General features: G+C 47.4%; 1 protein-coding gene and 1 long non-coding RNA gene across 7 annotated transcripts in view; one reads left to right on the top strand and one right to left on the bottom strand.

Moving 5' to 3' along the window:
- LOC123568735 (uncharacterized) overlaps positions 1 to 19,471 on the bottom strand; it is a 35,982-nt gene that overhangs the window by 15,039 nt on the left and 1,472 nt on the right. The gene's annotated exons all lie outside the window — the stretch shown is intronic.
- Positions 4,770 to 13,589, top strand: LOC135967064 (folate receptor gamma). 4 transcript variants are annotated; one of them, XM_065528685.2, is made up of 5 exons: positions 4,770 to 4,841; positions 5,020 to 5,193; positions 8,374 to 8,568; positions 8,760 to 8,895; positions 9,001 to 13,589. In XM_065528685.2, the coding sequence occupies exons 2-5, from the start codon at positions 5,026 to 5,028 to the stop codon at positions 9,243 to 9,245; spliced, it is 744 nt and encodes a 247-aa protein (XP_065384757.1). In that variant the 5' UTR covers positions 4,770 to 4,841; positions 5,020 to 5,025; the 3' UTR covers positions 9,246 to 13,589. The 4 variants fall into 4 exon arrangements, 3 of the variants coding, with proteins under 3 accessions (XP_065384757.1, XP_073870727.1, XP_073870726.1); XR_012423466.1 differs by lacking the exon at positions 4,770 to 4,841 and having other exon boundaries at positions 5,054 to 5,193; positions 8,374 to 8,473; positions 9,001 to 12,386; positions 12,555 to 13,589; XM_074014625.1 differs by lacking the exon at positions 4,770 to 4,841 and having other exon boundaries at positions 5,054 to 5,193; positions 8,374 to 8,473.

Below are 19,471 nucleotides of genomic sequence, written 5' to 3' on the forward strand. Positions count from 1 at the left end.
CATAGTGGTTTACGTCCTAGTGCTACTGATAGGTGTGCAGAGTGGGGATTAATATGACTGTGGTTGACAGAATAATTATGAAGTGCAAAGACCTCAGATCTGTGATCATCTTCCATAGAAGTATGTGCTCAGAAGCTTCTCAGAAACATTCTCATGATTGAAGAAGCCTTGAAGAGCCAGTATTTCTGTCTATGAAATCTTCTGTTTACTGTATTAAAAGGACCCATCAGAAAGTAACTGAGGTAGTGCTGATTTCCTGAGCAATTATTCAGTCCACTGTCTCAAGTCCATCATGCAGAATGTTCACAGAGGGTAAAGTAGGTTTAACTATTATAACTACTCACTTTTATAATTGATTTCATTTAAAGATTAATGTGATTAGTACTGTTTTTCCTGGCAGTTTTGTTGTAGTAAGAGTAACTGCTGTGTGGCTAAACTAAGGTTATAAGCCAAATTGTTTCCTCAGAGTTTAAGAAACACACTACTAACTCTCATGGGTTTACTAGTTGTCTGTTGCTGCATAACAAATCATTCCATAATTTTGTGGTGTATTGCTGCAGGCAATGTTAAACTAAGTGGATGAAAATATGAAAAGGATATTCACATAGTCTCAGAGTGTCTCCCTACAAGGTAGGATTACTAACAAAGGGAAACTAACAATTATATGGTAAGGAAATCTCTTTAACCCAATAATTACCAGCAATAAGATGTAGCAACCCTCATCATGTACCCCTTGATATGATGCACTGACAAAAGCACCTCTCCTCTCTAATTTTCTTGCCAAAATGCATAATCTCAAGCTAATTACAAGAAAATGCAGACAAACCCAAATTGAGGGACATTCTGCAAAATAACTGACCAGTAATTCTCCGAAAGTGTCAAGGTCATAAAAGACAAAGACAGACATTGAGGAACTGTCACAAATTGGAGGAGACTGAGGGGACATGACAACTAAATGCAACCTGGAATCATGGACTGAATCCTGGATCAGAGAAAGGACATTGGTGGGGAAACTGGTGTAAAGGGGATAAAGCTTGTAGATTAGTTAACAGTATTGCCTCAATATTAATTTCCTGATTTTTTAAGTAACTGGGCTTTGGTTACATAAGATGTCAACATTTGGGGAAGTTGCATGAAAACATATGGGAAATCTTTTGATGATTTTTTGCAGTTTTTCTGCAAGTCTAAAATTATTTCAAAACAAAAAGTTTAAAAAATCAAATACACGGCCGGGAGCGGTGGCTCAAGCCTGTAATCCCAGCACTTTGGGAGGCCGAGACGGGCAGATCACGAGGTCAGGAGATCGAGACCATCCTGGCTAACACGGTGAAACCCCGTCTCTACTAAAAAAATACAAAAAACTAGCCGGGCGAGGTGGCGCCTGTAGTCCCAGCTACTCGGGAGGCTGAGGCAGGAGAATGGCGGGAACCCGGGAGGCGGAGCTTGCAGTGAGCTGAGATCCGGCCACAGCACTCCAGCCTGGGCGACAGAGCGAGACTCCGTCTCAAAAAAAAAAAAAAAAAAAAAAAAAAAAAAAAAAAAATCAAATACACATAGTTGCTTGAAACAATAACTATTTTATTATATTCCAAGATGTTGTGAGTCAGGAATCTGGGCAAAACTCAGTCGGGCAATTCTTCTGCAAAGACCCCCACAACACATTCAAAGTCACTGGCAGAGGTTGTTGGGGGAGGGTATTGAAAAGAAGAGAAAAGTCACAGGTGGGTGCAATGGAGGGAGGGCAGAGGGCTGCTGATTATGGTGCAGGACTCATCCATGATGGAGCCCTGGGGAGGCAGGGGCTTCATAACTAGACACTGGTCTCGTCACCTCAGACTCACCTGTAGCAGGAATAGATACTGAGGCCAGACTGAAAACACAGGCTCTGCCTTAGGAGAAGCTTTCTACTAGCCGAGTGAATGATAACAGTACTGGAGATGTTCCCAACATCATAATGGGAAAACATCACTTCACACTACATAAGAAAAACATAGGAGCAGTGCCAGTCATCTTCCCAGGTTAGTAGCAATTCTACTGCCTGCAAGAGTGTTGGAGAAATACAAACCAAGGATTAGGCACTTTTATCTTGAAAACATGAAGCTCTCTTTTCTTTCTTTCCTTCCTCCCTCCCTCCCTCCCTCCCTCTCTCCATCCTTCCCTCCCTCCCTCTCTCTCTCTTTCTTTCTCTCTCTCTTCTTTTGTTTTGTTTTGTTTGTTTGTTTGAGACAGTTTCTCACTCTGACACCCAGACTGGAGTGCAGTGGTGCCATCACAGCTCACTGCAGCCTCGACCTCTAGGGCTCAAGCAATCCTCCCAGCTCACCCTCCCAAATGGCTGAAACTACAGGCTTGTATCACCACACCTGGCTAATTTTTGTATTTTTGTGTGCAGATGAGGTCTCCCTCTGTTGCCCAGGTGGTCTCGAACTCCTGGGATCAAGCGATCCATCCACCTTGGCCTCCCAAAACGCTGGGATTACAGGCATAAGGCACCACACCCAGCCAGCTAACTTTTTTTATATTGGCTAATGAAAGAGTTTTTTTTTGTTTTTTGTTTTTTGTTTTTTGTTTTTTTTTTTTTGAGACGGAGTCTCGCTCTGTAGCCCAGGCTGGAGTGCAGTGGCCGGATCTCAGCTCACTGCAAGCTCCGCCTCCCGGGTTCACGCCATTCTCCGGCCTCAGCTTCCCGAGTAGCTGGGACTACAGGCGCTGCCACCTCGCCCGGCTATTTTTTGTATTTCTTAGTAGAGACGAGGTTTCACCGTGTTAGCCAGGATGGTCTCGATCTCCTGACCTCGTGATCCGCCCATCTCGGCCTCCCAAAGTGCTGGGATTACAGGCTTGAGCCACCGCGCCCGGCCGGCTAATGAAAGAGTTTTAAGTTGGGACCCTATGAAGCATAAAGAAATAACTTTAGTTATTGAGTATTACTGTACATCTAATATCAGATGTACAGTAATACTCAAGTGTGCAATTGTGGATAACTTGAGTTCATGAAGTTTTTGTTTTTTTGTCAAAAGAAGAATAAATTTATAGTGAAACTACCCAAAAAAGCAAAGTACAGAACAGTATGCTACCATTTGTGCACAGAAATGGGATACATGTGGTGTAAGTGCATCGAATTTACTGGACGTATGTCCAGGGACCAGAACCCTTGGTGGCTTCATGTTCATACTTTTGCAAGCACATGAATAGCATCCTTAACTTAAATGTACCATTGTACACATTCTAGTGTTATCAAAATTTACATAAATAATATCAAGTCAGAGAAGTCATTCTGTGTCTTAGTATTTTCACTTCATACTTGGTATATTTATGTATGTATGCACACATACCTATATATATTTAAATAAGATTTATAGTCACATGGTCCAAAAATCAGAACAATGTGGAAAGGTTTACAGACAAAAGTCTCATGCCTAATCCTGTTCTCTTCTGCCAGGTGACCAAGTTATTAATTTCTTTTCACACCTTGCCACAGAATTTTCACCTGCAAACACAGATATTCTTTTTTTTTTTAATGACAGAGTCATGTTCTGTTATCCAGGCTGGAGTGCGGTGGTGTGATCTTGGCTCACTGCAAACTCCTCCCAGGTTCAAGTGATTCTCCCATCTCATCCTACTGAGTAGCTGGGATTAGAGGCATGTGACACCATACTCAGCTAATTTTTGTATTTTTAGTAGAGATGGGGTTTTACCATATTGACCAGGCTGATGTCGAACTCCTGACCTCAAATGATCCACCTGCTGCTTGCAGTGAGCAGAGATCACACCACTACACTCCAGCCTGGGCAACAGATCGAGACTCTGTTTCAAAAAAAAAAAAAAAAAAAAGATCCGCCTGCCTTGGTCTCCCAAAGTGCTGGGATTACAGGCGTGAGCCACCACACCCAGTCAACACAGACATTCTTACTGCTTTTTTACACAGAATTTTTTTTTTTTTGCATAGCATTTTTCTGCACCTTTCTTTTTCCACTTAACAATGCGCCTGGAGGTTTTTCCATATTTGTACATCAGGAGCTTCCTCTTTCTTTGTTACCACATTAAATTCCACGGGGTAGATGTACCATAATTTAACTGGGTCCTTATTGAAAGACAATTGAGCTGTCTCCTAGACAAAGCCTTGTGCACCTTCCCTAACAGAGGGTCTAACCAAGCAGGCAGGATGGGGTTATAAAGTAGGTGGGGAGGTGGGAGAGACTCCACCTTCCCAGGTGGGCTGAGAACAGAGGTAAGGCCCTGCAACAGGACGGAGGGAAAAGTGGGGATGAGAGATGGGAGGCGAGATAGCACCTCCATCTCCTGGGAGGCTGGGCTCTCTGCTGTCTTTGCCTCCACTGACCAACCACCAACTGTTCTTGCTCAGCCCCCTCCTCCATTTGCCACTGACCTGTTGGCCTCCCCCAACCTCTGAGCCTGCTTCTGCCTGGGTAATTTCCCAAGACCCAGGAGGGGTGAGTGGTGAGGTGTGATTGCCCCCATCCCTTTGCCTCCCACAGCATCTGCTCTGGGACCATGAACAATAGCTGACAGCTCCATGGCCTTTGCTGTCCCCATCTCAGCTTCCCTGGGCATCTAAACCTCAGCTGCCCTGGGGTAAGAGGACGGGCTGAGGAAGCAGAAGCCTGAGGCTGTCTAGAGTCTCACTCTTGCATCAGCAGGCCACCACCTGTGTTTCCTCCTCGTGCAAATTTGAAAAGAATTGCATAAAACACTGGAGAAATCCAAGAGGGGAAGTCCATAAGGGCGGTGGTTCCCTAAGTGATCACAGAGCAAGCTGGTGCCAGAGCCTGGACCTAGAGTGCTGTTGGTGGGAAGCAGGAGGAGGGTCCTGCCTCCAGGTCAGGGAAGGGCTCCCTCTCACCTCTACAGGCAGCGCGTGTCTTGGCTCAGCTGCCCTGTGGTGGATGCGGGGTGGGGAGGGCAGAGATCTGGGCCTGGGAAGGGGACAGTACACACTCTCGTGGCTGCTACCCCTCCCTCAGGCCTTGTCCACCTCTGACTGTGGCTCTCTGGCAGGAATAGATGGACATGGCCTGGCAGATGATGCAGCTGCTGCTTCTGGCTTTGGTGACTGCTTCGAGGAGTGCCCAGCCCAGGAGTGCGCGGGCCAGGACGGACCTGCTCAATGTCTGCATGAACGCCAAGCACCACAAGGCACAGCCCAGTCCCGAGGACGAACTGTATGGCCAGGTGAGGGCAGCCTGGTGGAGGACAGCATGCACACAGGTCAGAGGGTGACGGCATGAGCAATGGCAGGTCCAGTGTCCTCAGAACCCAGGGTGCCGCTGCCGACAAGGAAGGGGAGGGGCGGCCGGGGCCACCATGCCACAGGTGAGGCCACTGAGGCAGCTCGGGGAATATGAGCTCCAATTTGAACTTCAGGCTCAGGAGAGTGCCTATATTTTATTATTCTGGTCTCCTGGCCTGCTCCCTACAAGGGTTCACATTCCCAGAGGGCTGCGAATGTGCGCAGGGAGAGACTGTGGCAGGGACACAATCTGTGGGTTAAAGCGAAGAGAGGACAGTCTGAAAGCCCCATAACATCTGAGTCATTCCCAATATTCCATTTGCTTATTTTTAAATCGGGGTTAAAAAAAAACACCCAAATACATAACATACATTTTCCATTTGAGCCATTTTTAACTGTATGGTTCAGTGGTATTAAGTATGCTTATGTGGTTGTGCAACTGTCACCACCATCCATCTCCTGACCTCTTTCATCCACCAAAACTGAAACGGAAACTCTGTGCCCACCACTTCATTTGCTTTTCAGAACATTCTAGAGCACATCCTCCTTGCCAGGAAATGGTGTGGATGTAGACCTTTGAGAGAGACAGATGACTATCATTCTCAAGGCCATGAGCTATATGAGAGTGATGATATTTGTTGAGCCCCTACTATAGCAATGGAGTTCTTCTCATTGTACTCAGTAACTCTTTTGGAGGCAGCAACCCTTGACCCTGACAGGCAAGACCCATGTCTGCCAAACCCCAAGACCCATGATGTGCAAGGGTCTTGCAGGAAGACCAGGAGTTGGGACATCCAAGGAAAAGCAAGTGTGAAGTCAGGCCGGCAGGAAAGCATGTTCTGTGTCAGCCCGCACTGGGCGTGGGCCAGGGTGTGGGAGATGGGTAGATCTGGCTCGACTCCCATGGATTTCTTTACTGTTTCTCCTGGGTGCTCAGACCTGTCACGCCTCTGCCATCACTTGACCCTAGGTGCGAGGGTTCATCCCAGAAAATTTAAGCAATTCATTCATGATTTCTCAGGTTTTCTGAGTCCTGACCTAGAGTGATTTCCAAAGAGAAACCTCCACCATTTCTGCTTATCTTACCTGCCTTGTATTTACCTTTCTAGGATTGCCTTTTCCACATTTAGTCAAATCTAGGTTCAGACCCACACGCAGGCTACAGCTCCTCCATTCTGCACCACTCTCTGGATCTATCTAGAGTCTCCCCACCTGGACCTCCAGACCCTGGGAGAGCCAGACCAGCCCCTTGACCTCCACCCACCACACAACCTGGGCCAGGTTCTTCTCCTCCCTGTCCTCAGTTAAAAAAAATTTTTTTTTTTTTTTTTTTGAGATGGAGTTTCACTGTTGTTGCCCAGGCTGGAGTGCAAGGGCATGATCTTGGCTCACTGCAACCTCCGCCTCCTGGGTTCAAGTGATTCTCCTGCCTCTGCCTCCTGAGTAGCTGAGATTACAGGCGACTGCTACTGTGCCCAGCTAATTTTTTGGGTATTTTTAGTAGAGACAGGGCTTCTCTATGTTGGTCAGGCTGGTCTCGAACTCCTAACCTCAGGTGATCTGCCCGCCTCCTTAAATCTTAACTTCACTATTTACCCTGGGTGTAGCTTACTTAAACTCTGTAAAAATGGGGCCGGGCGCGGTGGCTCAAGCCTGTAATCCCAGCACTTTGGGAGGCCGAGGCGGGCGGATCACAAGGTCAGGAGATCGAGACCATCCTGGCTAACACGGTGAAACCCCGTCTCTACTAAAAAAATACAAAAAACTAGCCGAGTGTGGTGGCAGGCGCCTGTAGTCCCAGCTCCTCGGGAGGCTGAGGCAGGAGAATGGCATGAACCCGGGGGGCGGAGCTTGCAGTGAGCTGAGATCCGGCCACTGCACTCCAGCCTGGGGCACAGAGCAAGACTCTGTCTCAAAAACAAAACAAGACAAAACAAAACAAAAAAAATGGGGGTAAGGATTCATACTGGGTCGTTGAGAGAATAAAGCACAAAAGCCTTGGGGACTTTGCACCTACGGTGTTCTATACCTGAGTGTTCTTTGTCTCCCTTCTATATACAGTCCACCCACCCACTAAAACCATACCCTCCCTGAGGGTAGAGATGTTACTGGTTTTCTTCACTGTGGTATTCCTAGGACCTAGTACAGTGCCTGATGTATAATAAGCACTCAGTTAATATTGGCTGGATGCAAAATGAATAATAGAAATAAGCTGAATAACATGAAATAGACCGGACGTGGTGGCTCATGCCTGTAATCCCAGCACTTTGGGAGGCCAAGGTGGGTGGATCACCTGAGGTCATGAGTTCGAGACCAACCTGGCAAACATGGTGAAACCCCGTCTCTACTAAAAATACAAAATTAGCTGGGCATGGTGATGCGTGCCTGTAATCCCAGCTACTTGGGAGGCTGAGGCAGGAGAATTGCTTGAACCCGGGAAGTGGAAGTTGCAGTGAGCCAAGATCATGCCACTGCACTCCAGCCTGGGCAACAAGAGCAAAACTCTGTCTCAAAAACAAGTTAGTTTAATAACATGAAATAACTTTTTAAACCGTTAAGAGCTGTACTACTAGTAATTACTCTTCCAGACAGTGGCTCCACCTCATCTCCTATATCCCCTGTATTACCTTCTCTTAAAAGCCAAAATTAAGTAAGCATGGTGGCTCACGCCTATAATCTTAGTATTTTTGGAAGCTGACATGAGCCAAGGAGTTTGACACCAGCCTAGGCAACATAGTGACACCCCACCTCTACAAAAATATTTTATGTTAGCCAGGCATAGTGGCATGTGCCTGAATCCCAGCTCCTCGGGAGGCTGAGGTGGGAGGATTATTTGAGCCCAGGATGTTGAGGCTGCAGTGAGCTATGATCACACCACTGCACTCCAGCCTGGTCAACAGAGCAAGATCCTGTCTCGAATAAATAAATAAATGAATAAATAGAAGGAAAAGCACCAATACTGTAACTGCCTCTGTCCCCAGGTGGGGGCTCCTCAAGGGCCCTCTTCAAGGGCCCTCCCCAGGAAGTGTTTCTCTGGATGACCTACCTGGGGCAGAGGAGCCAGAATATGGAGGAGATGGCTGTGGTGGGGAGAGATTTAGTCCTGTGTCTTCCTCACCCAGTGCAGTCCCTGGAAGAAGAATGCCTGCTGCACAGCCAACACCAGCCAGGAGCTGCACAAGGACACCTCCCGCCTGTACAACTTTAACTGGGACCACTGTGGTAAGATGGAGCCTGCCTGCAAGCGCCACTTTATCCAGGATGCCTGTCTCTATGAGTGCTCACCCAACCTGGGGCCCTGGATCTGGCAGATATGTGTGCCATTCCCATAAACATGAGCCTCAGCAAAGAGCAGAGCCTGCCAGCCACTTGCAGGGAGGGCTTGGTCCAGGAATTCAGGTCTGAGGGTGGTGGATGCTCTGCCCCCTCCCACAGCTCTGGTCCCCTTTGAGGATAAAGCTGCTGAGATATGTGGCTGACAGGAGCGTTCCGTCTCCTCCCCACTCAGGTCAACCAGAGCTGGCGCAAAGAGCGCATCCTGAATGTGCCCCTGTGCAAAGAGGACTGTGAGCGATGGTGGGAGGACTGTCGCACCTCCTACACCTGCAAAAGCAACTGGCACAAAGGCTGGAATTGGACCTCAGGTGAGGGCCGGGAGGAGACGAGATGAGGAGTGGGAGTGGGGCTTTAGGGTTGGGAGGGGTGCAGTCTGGCCCAGAAGCTCAGGGTCTTATGTTCTCCTCCCTCAGGGATTAATGAGTGTCCGGCCCGGGCCCTCTGCCGCACCTTTGAGTCCTACTTCCCCACTCCAGCCGCCCTTTGTGAAGGCCTCTGGAGCCACTCCTTCAAGGTCAGTAACTACAGTGGAGGGAGCGGCCGCTGCATCCAGATGTGGTTTGACTCAGCCCAGGGCAACGCCAATGAGGAGGTGGCCAAGTTCTATGCTGCGACCATGAATGCTGGGGCCCCGTTCCATGGGATTATTGGTTCCTGATCCAAGAAGGGTCCTCTGGGGTTCTTCCGACAACCTATTCTACTAGACAAATCCACATGTGTCTTGTGTCTTGTAATCTGGGGACGAGTGGGTTGGAGGGACACATTGCTTCATCTTTTCCATTGACAGGCCCCAAATCGGGCTGGAACTAGCCTGATGTTCACTGGGAAGCAGGGTGTGGAGGTTGAGCTAGAATCCAGGTATCTGATCCCTTAGTTTGGGTCTCTTATCCCTGCACTGGCTTCCCCCTCACGCCAAGCTCATCCCACCAGCACTACACATGGAGAAAGACACAGATAGAGGGAAGAAGGTCAGAGTTAGCTGATGAGTTATTGGGATTCAAGTTGGGAAGAGAGTTTCTTTTCCCTTCACTCACTAGATACAGGCTGGATGGAGATATTGGTGGGGAGGAGGATCTCAGTGATGAACATTTACCTTGTTTCTATCTATTTATTTCTTTAGTTATTTGAGACAGGAATCTTGCTGTGTTGCCTAGGCTGGTCTTGAACTCCTGGGCCCAGACAATACTCCCTCCTTGGCGTTCCAGAGTGCTGGGATTATAGGCATGAGTCACTGTGCCTGACCTGTTTTTTTAAAAAACAATGACAACTAATGTTGCAATTAACAATCTTTTACTTAGTGGAACGTTACATTTAAATTCCAGAAAAGGGCCGGGCGCGGTGGCTCAAGCCTGTAATCCCAGCACTTTGGGAGGCCGAGACGGGCGGATCACGAGGTCAGGAGATCGAGACCATCCTGGCTAACACGGTGAAACCCCGTCTCTACTAAAAAATACAAAAAACTAGCCGGGCGCGGTGGTGGGCGCCTGTAGTCCCAGCTACTCGGGAGGCTGAGGCAGGAGAATGGCGTGAACCCGGGAGGCGGAGCTTGCAGTGAGCTGAGATCTGGCCACTGCACTCCAGCCTGGGCGGCAGAGGGAGACTCCATCTCAAAAAAAAAAAAAAAAAAAATTCCAGAAAAGATTATTGGGTCAAGAGTACATATAATTTTGAGAGTTACAACTTTATGGAGGTTGTATCAATGTGGCTCCCCCACCAGCAAAGTATGAGAGTGCCTCTTTCTCCACTGGGTGTGATGGCTCATGCCTGTGATCTCAGCACTTTGAGATGCTGAGGCAGGAGAATCTCTTGAACCCAGGAGTTCAAGATCAGCCTGGGCAACATGGTGAAACCCCATCTCCACAAAAAACTAAAAAAATCAGCTGGGCATGGTGGTATGCACCTGTAGTCCCAACTACTAGGGAGGCTGAGGTGAGAGAATCGCTTGAGCCCCAGCAGGTTGAGATTACAGTAAGCTATGATCATGCCACTGCACTCCAGCCCAGGTGACAGGGCAAGAACCTGTTTCAAAAAAAAAAGAGAGAGAGAGAGACTGCCTGTTTCTCCACAACCCTGTCAACCCACTATGCCATCAAACTTTGATTTTCTACTCATCTTACAGGTGGGGAAAGGGCAGCTCAGTGCAATTTTCATCTGCCATTGTTCTGAGATCTTTCCATGTTGACCTACTGAGATGTTAAATTACTGGGTAATAATCCATTCTGTGTATACATCACACTGAATTCAGTCTCCTACTGACGGGCATTGGAAGGAATGGGGTTCTTTTATGATCTTGACATTGCTGAAAGCCACAAGCCAGTTATTTGGTAGAATACTCCTCCATTTGGGTTTGTGTGTTTCCTCATGATTCATTGAGGTTATGCATTTTGGGCACGAATACCCTACATGGTTGTCCCGTGCATCATAACGGGAGGCACGTGGTGAAGGGTTTGCCTATTCCTGGTGACGTTAACTTTGATCTTTTGGTTGAGATCGTGTCTGCCACATTTCTCCACTACACTTTCCCCTTTGTAACTAGTAAACATGTTGTAGGGAGAGACTGGAGAACTAGAGATACTCTATTCATCAGCACACTTCCACTGACATGTTCTAGTACCTGATGGACCTTTTTTTAAAAAGGGAAAACAAAAGCTAAACATGTCTTACTATGTTACAGCTCTTTCACCAACCCTTCAATACTTTTCAGTGGTATCAACTGTAAAAACCAAACTTCTTCAAAGTAGCACAGAAGACTGTGCCCCTCCTCTGAGCCCTCAAGCCAAATCTCTCCCACACCACCCCCACAAGTGAGCTTCAGACACTTCTCATGTTGGGGGTCTTTGCTCCAGCAACTCTTTCTCTGCATGCCTGAAACGTTCTTTAATCCTCTGCAGTCTAGCACTTTGTGGCCACTTAGATCACAACCTACAATTCCCCCCAAAAATGACTTCTTACCACTCAACCTAACAAAGCCACTCAGCTGATTTCTCATCACATTATTCTGTGTCCTTGTGCAGATTTTTGTCTACTGTGTTTGTTGTCTGCCTTTTCCCTAACAAAACATACTCTCCTGAAAGCAGGGTTTTGTCTATGTCATTTTAAGCTACATCCCCAGGGTCTGGGTCAGTGCCTGGCACCGAGAATGTGCTCAGTAAGTTAAGGAATCACTGCATCCATTCTGTCAGTCAACAAGTCCTTCTGAGCATCCTGTCCACTGGCCCATGCTGGTCTCAGCTGACAGGAAGGGAACTGAGTTCCTTACAAGGTCTGGCGGGGACAGACAGTTCTGAGAACCAGTGACTCTTAGAACAAGGAGACGAGGCTTTCACAGAGGGAAGCACAGAGTGTGGTGTTGTTCTGCTGAAGCCCAAAGAGGTCAGGGAAGGCTTCCAAAGGAATAATGTTTGCCAAGCACAAAACAGCACAGGGAATGGCATTCCATGGACAGGTCTCGGCAAGTGCAAAGGCTTAGAGGTAATAGAAGTGCAAGCAGAATTCCAGGGTGGCTGAGATAGGAGTTATGAGGGGAGTGGGCAGCAGTTAAGGCCAAAGAAGAAACACTGGATCTGCATTCCTTAGGACAGTGCCCTGTGGGCCCCTCAGAAAGCTTCTCACCTGCAACTGCTAGGTGCAAGAAGTCAGGCTTAGAATCAGACTGAGATCAGTAGTTCCTGCAGCTGGGAAGATGAGTGATGTGAGATTGCATGTGTGATAGGCTGGCACTCAGGGAAGAACTCAGGGTTCTCTCCTCCCCAGTCTGAGGCCCCTCTCCTGCTTCCTGAAGCCCAGAGTCTCCACCTCGGTGAGTCAAACACCTTCCTGTTATCTGCCTGGTCCTAGGGCAATCTTTGGGTTGGGGTTAGAAGGAATGCCAATGGTTAACCTTGTGGTATTAAGCGTCCAGCTCAGGCAGATACTGTCTGGACTGGTCCAAGCTGACTGCCTGACTGCCCCTCCCTGCTGGTCCTAGCACCCAGACTCCAGATAGGAACACCACCTCCTTCAGAGCAGGGCTCTGAGACTCCACAAGTGGTGAGGACTTACCAGAGGAACTGAACTTGATCTCCAACGCAACCTTCCACTTGCTGGTATTATTCTGAAGCCCTCATGGCCCGGGGGCCTGGCTCAGGGGGCAGGTCTCACTTCTGCAGTGGAGGGGGCATAAAGTTCAGTTCATGATCAGCCCCCAGGCCAGGGGCAGAGGATGAGAGGGCAGGAGCTCCATCTAGAGGAGCTCCCATGTTCAGGTGTTCCTAGACACCTGCCTGCCCTTCTCCAATCAGCACTGGGGTATAAAGAAGGAAAGAGGCCTGAGGGTTCCAGAGGCCTCTACCTGCTGGGGTCTTCAGAGGACTCAACCCTCTGGGAAATACAAATACAATCCTCAGCCCTCCAAACAACTGAATGGACACCTCTTGGCCAAAGAGACCCCGGAGAAACTTTAAAATCTAAGTTTCCTGGCCATGATGATAAGTCACTCATACCTCAGTACACCTGCTTCCTCATGAACCGTTACCAGGCTTCTTTCCCAAGACCTAAATAGAAACCAGCCTTGGAAAACCAAGAACAGGAGACTCCTTCACTGATTTCAACTTCAACCAACTGCCAGACTCCTTTCCCTTTCCCGATTTTGACATGACAGCTGATCAACTTACAAAACATTCCTTGCTGATCAATGACTCTCCACCATGGACCAGTTCTGGCTGGTTTACAGAGGCAGCACACAAAGTTCTTTGGGTCCTGTGTTTCACCTTTTGACATATAGAGCCTAATTCGACCACATTTTAATGTCTCCACCCCGAAGAGAATATGGGACATATTTAACATGTTTTTTGGTACACATGTGTGCAACTCTCATGAATATTCAGAAATCATCTTAAAACTTATTAAATATGTATGTTTAGCCAACTCATTTAGTGTAAAACCCCTGTCCTACCCTCACTTCAATTCCTAGCTTGTAGGTTGCAACCCGACAAAAGAAATAAAGCTCTCCCTTCCAAATGTACAGATCTTGTGATTGTAAGCCAACATAACTGAAGACAAGAGTAGGATCCATGGAGCAGCTCAGGTTCCCCCCAGCGTGAGTGAATGCACTGGTGCCAGGCAGAGCCATTGACAGCTCAGTTGTTTCCCTGTCAGCTTTTGGAGGAAGGTGGGTAAGCTCTCCCCGATCTAAGATCTCCCACTTTTGAATTGAGATCTCGAGGACTTCATTTTTTCACCCTGATTCCCTCCATCCAGACCCTGCAAAGGCCATCTTTTTTGGCCCCAGGTTTCTAGTTGGGGAGGTTGGGGGCAGTTCAGCCTGACTCATCTGGCCTATCAGGTTTGGTGAGGATGCTTGCCCTCTAGTGGCACACGAAGGAATGTCTTATGCTCTTCTGGGGAACCTAGATTCTAAGGAGACAGTCCCAGACCAGCTGCCATCAGGAACCTACATGTTTCAGAATTATAAGAAAAAGTCTTGTGGATATTTTGGATCCTGGAAAAAAGCTAATTTAGAACAATATAAAGATTTATAGGCCAAAATGGAGAACTTTTGACAGAACATTTGACACGCCTAAATTAGTTTATTTGCATGCACAGTAGGGTTCAGGACCTCTCAGAAGCAATGGGAGGCCTTTTTTTTTTTTTTTTTTTTTGAGACAGAGTCTCACTCTGTCATGGGGAGTGGAGTGGAGTGGCACGATCACGGCTCACTGCAGCCTCGACCTCCCGGGCTCAACCATCCTCCCACCTCTGCCTCTCAAGTAACTGGGACTACAGACATGCACCACCACACCCTGCTAATTTCTTTATTTTCATTTTTAAATTTTTTATAGAGATGGGGTTCACCATGTTCCCCAAGCTGGTCTCAAATTCCTGGAGTCAAGGAATCCTCCCATGGGAGACCATTTTTAAGTGGTATTATGAGAGCTCTAAACACAGTCAGGCGTCTCAGATAACCTCCTTAAATGAGACTAATTCAAAACTGAAGGGGTCTAATTCAAAACCTGACCAGCATATTCAAACCTATCTGCCACTATTGGACATGTAGCTGGAGACACTGCACAAAGAATTACAGCCCAACAAATTGAATTACCTGGCTCAAGTATTTAATTGCTTCAGATTTTCTTTTAGTCAAACAAAGAAAAGTCTGTGCAGTGGCTCATAACACCTATTGCACTTACATTGACACTTCAGGTGAAGTAGAAACTCATATAGGGCTGGGCACAGTGGCTCATACCTGTAATCCCAGCACTTTGGGAGGCTGGGGCCAGAGGATCACTTGAGCTCAGGCCCACCTGAGCAACAAGGTGAAACCCTGTCTCTACAAAAACTACAAAAATTAACGAGGCATGGTGGCACATGCCTGTAATCCCAGCTATTTGGGAGGCGAAGGCAAGAGGATCACTTGGGCCTGGGAGGCATAAATTGTAGTTAGCCTAGATTACGCAATTGCATTCCAAACTGATAGAGCAAGACTCTGTCTCAAAAACAAAACAAAACAAAGCAAAACAAAAACAAAAAGAACAGAAACTCATATAGAAAGAATTTCCAAACAAGCTAAATGATTACAAGAAATAAAACTACTGATCCTGGCCGGGCGCGGTGGCTCAAGCCTGTAATCCCAGCACTTTGGGAGGCCGAGGCGGGCGGATCACAAGGTCAGGAGATCGAGACCACAGTGAAACCCCGTCTCTACTAAAAATACAAAAAATTAGCCGGGCGCGGTGGCGGGCGCCTGTAGTCCCAGCTACTCAGGAGGCTGAGGCAGGAGAATGGCGTGAACCCAGGAGGCGGAGCTTGCAGTGAGCCGAGATCGCGCCACTGCACTCCAGCCTGGGCAACAGCGTGAGACTCCGTCTCAAAAAAAAAAAAAAAAAAAAAAAAAAAAAAAAACTACTGATATCTGTTTAGTTGGCTTTCTACCAAACAGAAATTCCTTTCAAGATGCTGTTGAAAGCTGGGCGTGGCAGCTCACGCCTGTAATCTCAACACTCTGGGAGGCCGAAGCGGGTGGGTCACCTGAAGTCAGAAGTTTGTGACCAGCCTGGCCAACATGGTGAAACCCCATCTCTACTGAAAAATACAAAAAATTAGCTGGGTGTGGTGGCGGGCGCCTGTAATCCCAGCTACCTGGGAGGCTGAGGCAGGAGAACCCACTAGGCAGAGATTGCAGTGAACCGAGATCATGCCACTGCACTCCAGCCTGGGTGACAGAATGAGACTCCATCTCACAAAAAAAAAAAAAAAAAAAAAAAAGATGCTATTGAAGTCTTTGTTATAATTATAGTCTCCATCAAACTTTTCTTCATAACATTTAAATTACTCGTAATATAGGACAGGCGTGGGAGCTCAAGCCTGTAATCCCAGCACTTTCGGAGGCCCATGGGGGTAGATCACTTGAGATCAGGAGTTCAAGACCAGCCTGGCCAACATGGCAAAGCCCTGTCTCTACTAAAAATACAAAAATTAGCCAGGAGGCGGAGGTTGCAGTTAGCCGAGATCATGCCACTGCACTCCAGCCTGGGCAACAGAGGGATACTCTGTCTAAAAAATAAATATAAATAAATAAATAACTTTATAATATGTATAACCAATTGCTGTAAGTCTGCTGCTAAACCAGAATTATGCTGGCTTAATCCATATAACTTACAGGCAAGTTAAATTAATAGCCCTACCTTTTGGCCCTTATGTTGCTTGATAGACCTTAGGGGTTGATGAGTACCTGCCCACCTCTATTTCTGTCTGGCCAAGATGTTCAATTGGCTATAAGTCTCTTGGCCACAAGGGTCCCACGAAGGGACTGGATGGACCTGGAGCAGGTAGCCCCACCGTCCTGGCAATGACATGGTACAAACAATTTGGCCATTGATGCTGACTATGGCAGATCTTGGCTAAAAGGAAGAAATGTGGAATAAAAAGAAAATCCAAAGACCCCTGAACTGACTGAACAAACCCCTCCTGGCCAAGGACAACCCAGAAAAACTTTAAAATCTAAGTTTCCTGGCTATGATAAGACAGGAGGCTGGTCACACCTCAGTATACCCTCTTCCTTACTGTTACCAGGCTTTTTTCCTAAGAGTTAAGCGGAATCCTGTCCTGGAAAACAGAGTATGGAAGACTCCTCTGCTGACTTCAGCTTCAACTGCCTGATGCCATAGCCAGACTTCACTCTCTTTTCATGATTTGACATGACAGCTGACCAGCTCACAAAGTTATCCTTCCTGGTCAGTTCCTGTAACCATGGGCTGGTTCTGGCCGATTTACAGAGGCTGCACACAAAGTGCTTTTGTGTCCTGTATTTCACCTTTTGATGTGTACAGCCTAAGTCTGCATTTTAATGTTAAGTCTCAGCTGGGTAGGGTGGCTCAATGCCTGCAATTCTAGCACTTTGGGGGGCCAAGGCAAGAGGATTGCTTGAGCCTAGGAGTTCAAGACCAGCCTGGGCAACATAGTGAGACCTTGTCTCTATTTTTTTAATTTGCCATTTTCTCTTTTTTTTTTTCTGAGACAGAGTATTGCTCTGTCACCCTGGCTGGAGTGAGATGGCGTGATCTCAGCTCACTGCAAGCTCTGCCTCCCGGGTTCACGCCATTCTCTTGCCTCAGCCTGCCGGGTAGCTGGGACTACAGGCTCCTGCCACCACGTCTGGCTAATTTTTTGTATTTTTAGTGGAGACGGGGTTTCACCGTGTTAGCCAGGATGGTCTCGATCTCCTGACCTCGTGATCCGCCTGCCTTGGCCTCCCAAAGTGCTGGGATTACAGGCGCGAGCCACCACAAGAGGCCATCATTTGCAAGTTTCTTAACTGCATTACTGACTTTAGGGTGGAGCCCTTGGGGTAACAAGGTCAGGAAAGCATGCAGTTTCTACAGCCTAAGAAGCAGGCAAACTGGAAGGCAAGACAGATCCCCCAAAATAAGGGTCCCATTTTATACCAGATCCTGGATCAACTCCCCCCGCCCCGCCAAAAAGGGGAAATCAGCCCATCTTTCCTGGAAGTCTTCTCTCTCAGTGGGAGATAAGAGGGTATTTCCATACCTTTGAAGTGGCCAAGAGCATGCTTCTCTAATCTAAATGTGCAAAGAGGGCCGGGCACGGTGGCTCAAGCCTGTAATCCCAGCACTTTGGGAGGCTGAGACGGGCGGATCACGAGGTCAGGAGATCGAGACCATCCTGGCTAATGCGGTGAAACCCCGTCTCTACTAAAAAAAAAATACAAAAAACTAGCCGGGCGAGGTGGCGGGCGCCTGTAGTCCCAGCTACTCGGGAGGCTGAGGCAGGAGAATGGTGCAAACCCGTGAGGCGGAGCTTGCAGTGAGCTGAGATCCGGCCACTGCACTCCAGCCTGGGCGACAGAGCGAGACTCCGTCTCAAAAAATAAATAAATAAATAAATAAATAAATAAATATGCAAAGAGCTAAGTATTCACCCATAATTTCCATTGGCCATTCCTTAAAGTATATTTCCTACCTAGTTATTACACACCAAAGCTCTCTCATAATACGATGTAGTTTCTGATACCACCAAAAGTCAAAAACATCGGATACTGCAATGCAAAACAGAACAGAGCCTTACATTGTGAGAGGAATTCGTCAACTTTCAATTCCTGGGGTTCCAAGAGGAAAACAGGGTGTTTTTTTTTTTTTTTCCAAAATGATGTCTCTGGCACCTCCTGTTTTTCCTGTGGAGTCCCACGCTGTTAGAGTTTGAATATCCTATTTTAATTAAGCTGACTCTTTTAACCACAGCGCTCTTAAAAATAAAAATCCTTTAATATCTCTTATTACCCGACTTCAGCCATGCCAAACTACCAATATTTCTGGCTTCTGAACTTTACCAAAGACAAACTCCCAGGTACTCGGACAAAAAAAATTCACGACAGTTTGTGGAGGGAAAGAAAATCAACAGATGTTTGACAGGTATCAAACTAGAAAGGACTCATTCCCTAAGTTGGGAATTGAACCCTGAGCCTGGGCTGCCATTGTGAAAAGACAAAGTCTTTGCTACTGAGCTACAGCTCTGGGCAGTCTCCATTGCTCTTCCCAGAAGGAGACAGAGTCGCCAACTTTGAGCTTGCAAAGGCTTTTATCTAATCAAGATAATTTTTAGGACTAACAATGGCGTGGACTCCAAACTCCTGTCTGCTGGATGGTAGAAACCAAGAGAAAGTATCGCCACATGGTTACAAGGTGAAGCTCCCAAGGACATAAAACAAGACGAAAGACAAATTTCATCAAGCTTTTCAGGGACCTTCAGCAAAGTTTATAACTGATCAGTTTACTCGGCCATTTTGAACAGCGGGCTTACAGGTGTTGTAGTGAGAGACAGGACTAGCTCAATTTCCTAGGCCTACTAAGAATCCCTAAGCCTAGCTGGGAAGGTGACCACATCCACCTTTAAACATGGGGCTTGCAATTTAGCTTACACCCAACCAATCAGGTAGTAAAGAGAGCTCACTAAAATGTTAATTAGGCAAAAACAGGAGAGAGCACAGTGGGAGGGACAATAATCAGGATATAAAACCAGGTATTTGAGCTGGCAACGGCTACCCTCTTTGGGTCCCCTCCCTTTGTATGGGAGCTCTGTTTTCACTCTATTAAATCTTGCAACTGCACACTCTTCTGGTACATGTTTGTTACGGCTTGAGCTGAACTTTCACTTGCCGGCCATCACTGCTGTTTGCCGCCGTCGCAGACCCACTGCTGACTTCCACCCCTCCAGATCTGGCAGGGTGTGCACTGTGCTCCTGATCCAGTGAGGCACCCATTGCCACTCTGGATTGGGCTAAAGGCTTGCCATTGTTCCTACATAGTTAAGTGCCTGGGTTCGTCCTGATGGAGCTGAACACTAGTTGCTGGGTTCCACGGTTCTCTTCTGCGACCCACGGCCAATAATAGA

This window comes from Macaca fascicularis, chromosome 14 (genome assembly GCF_037993035.2).
Source record: "Macaca fascicularis isolate 582-1 chromosome 14, T2T-MFA8v1.1".
Lineage (NCBI taxonomy): Eukaryota > Metazoa > Chordata > Mammalia > Primates > Cercopithecidae > Macaca > Macaca fascicularis.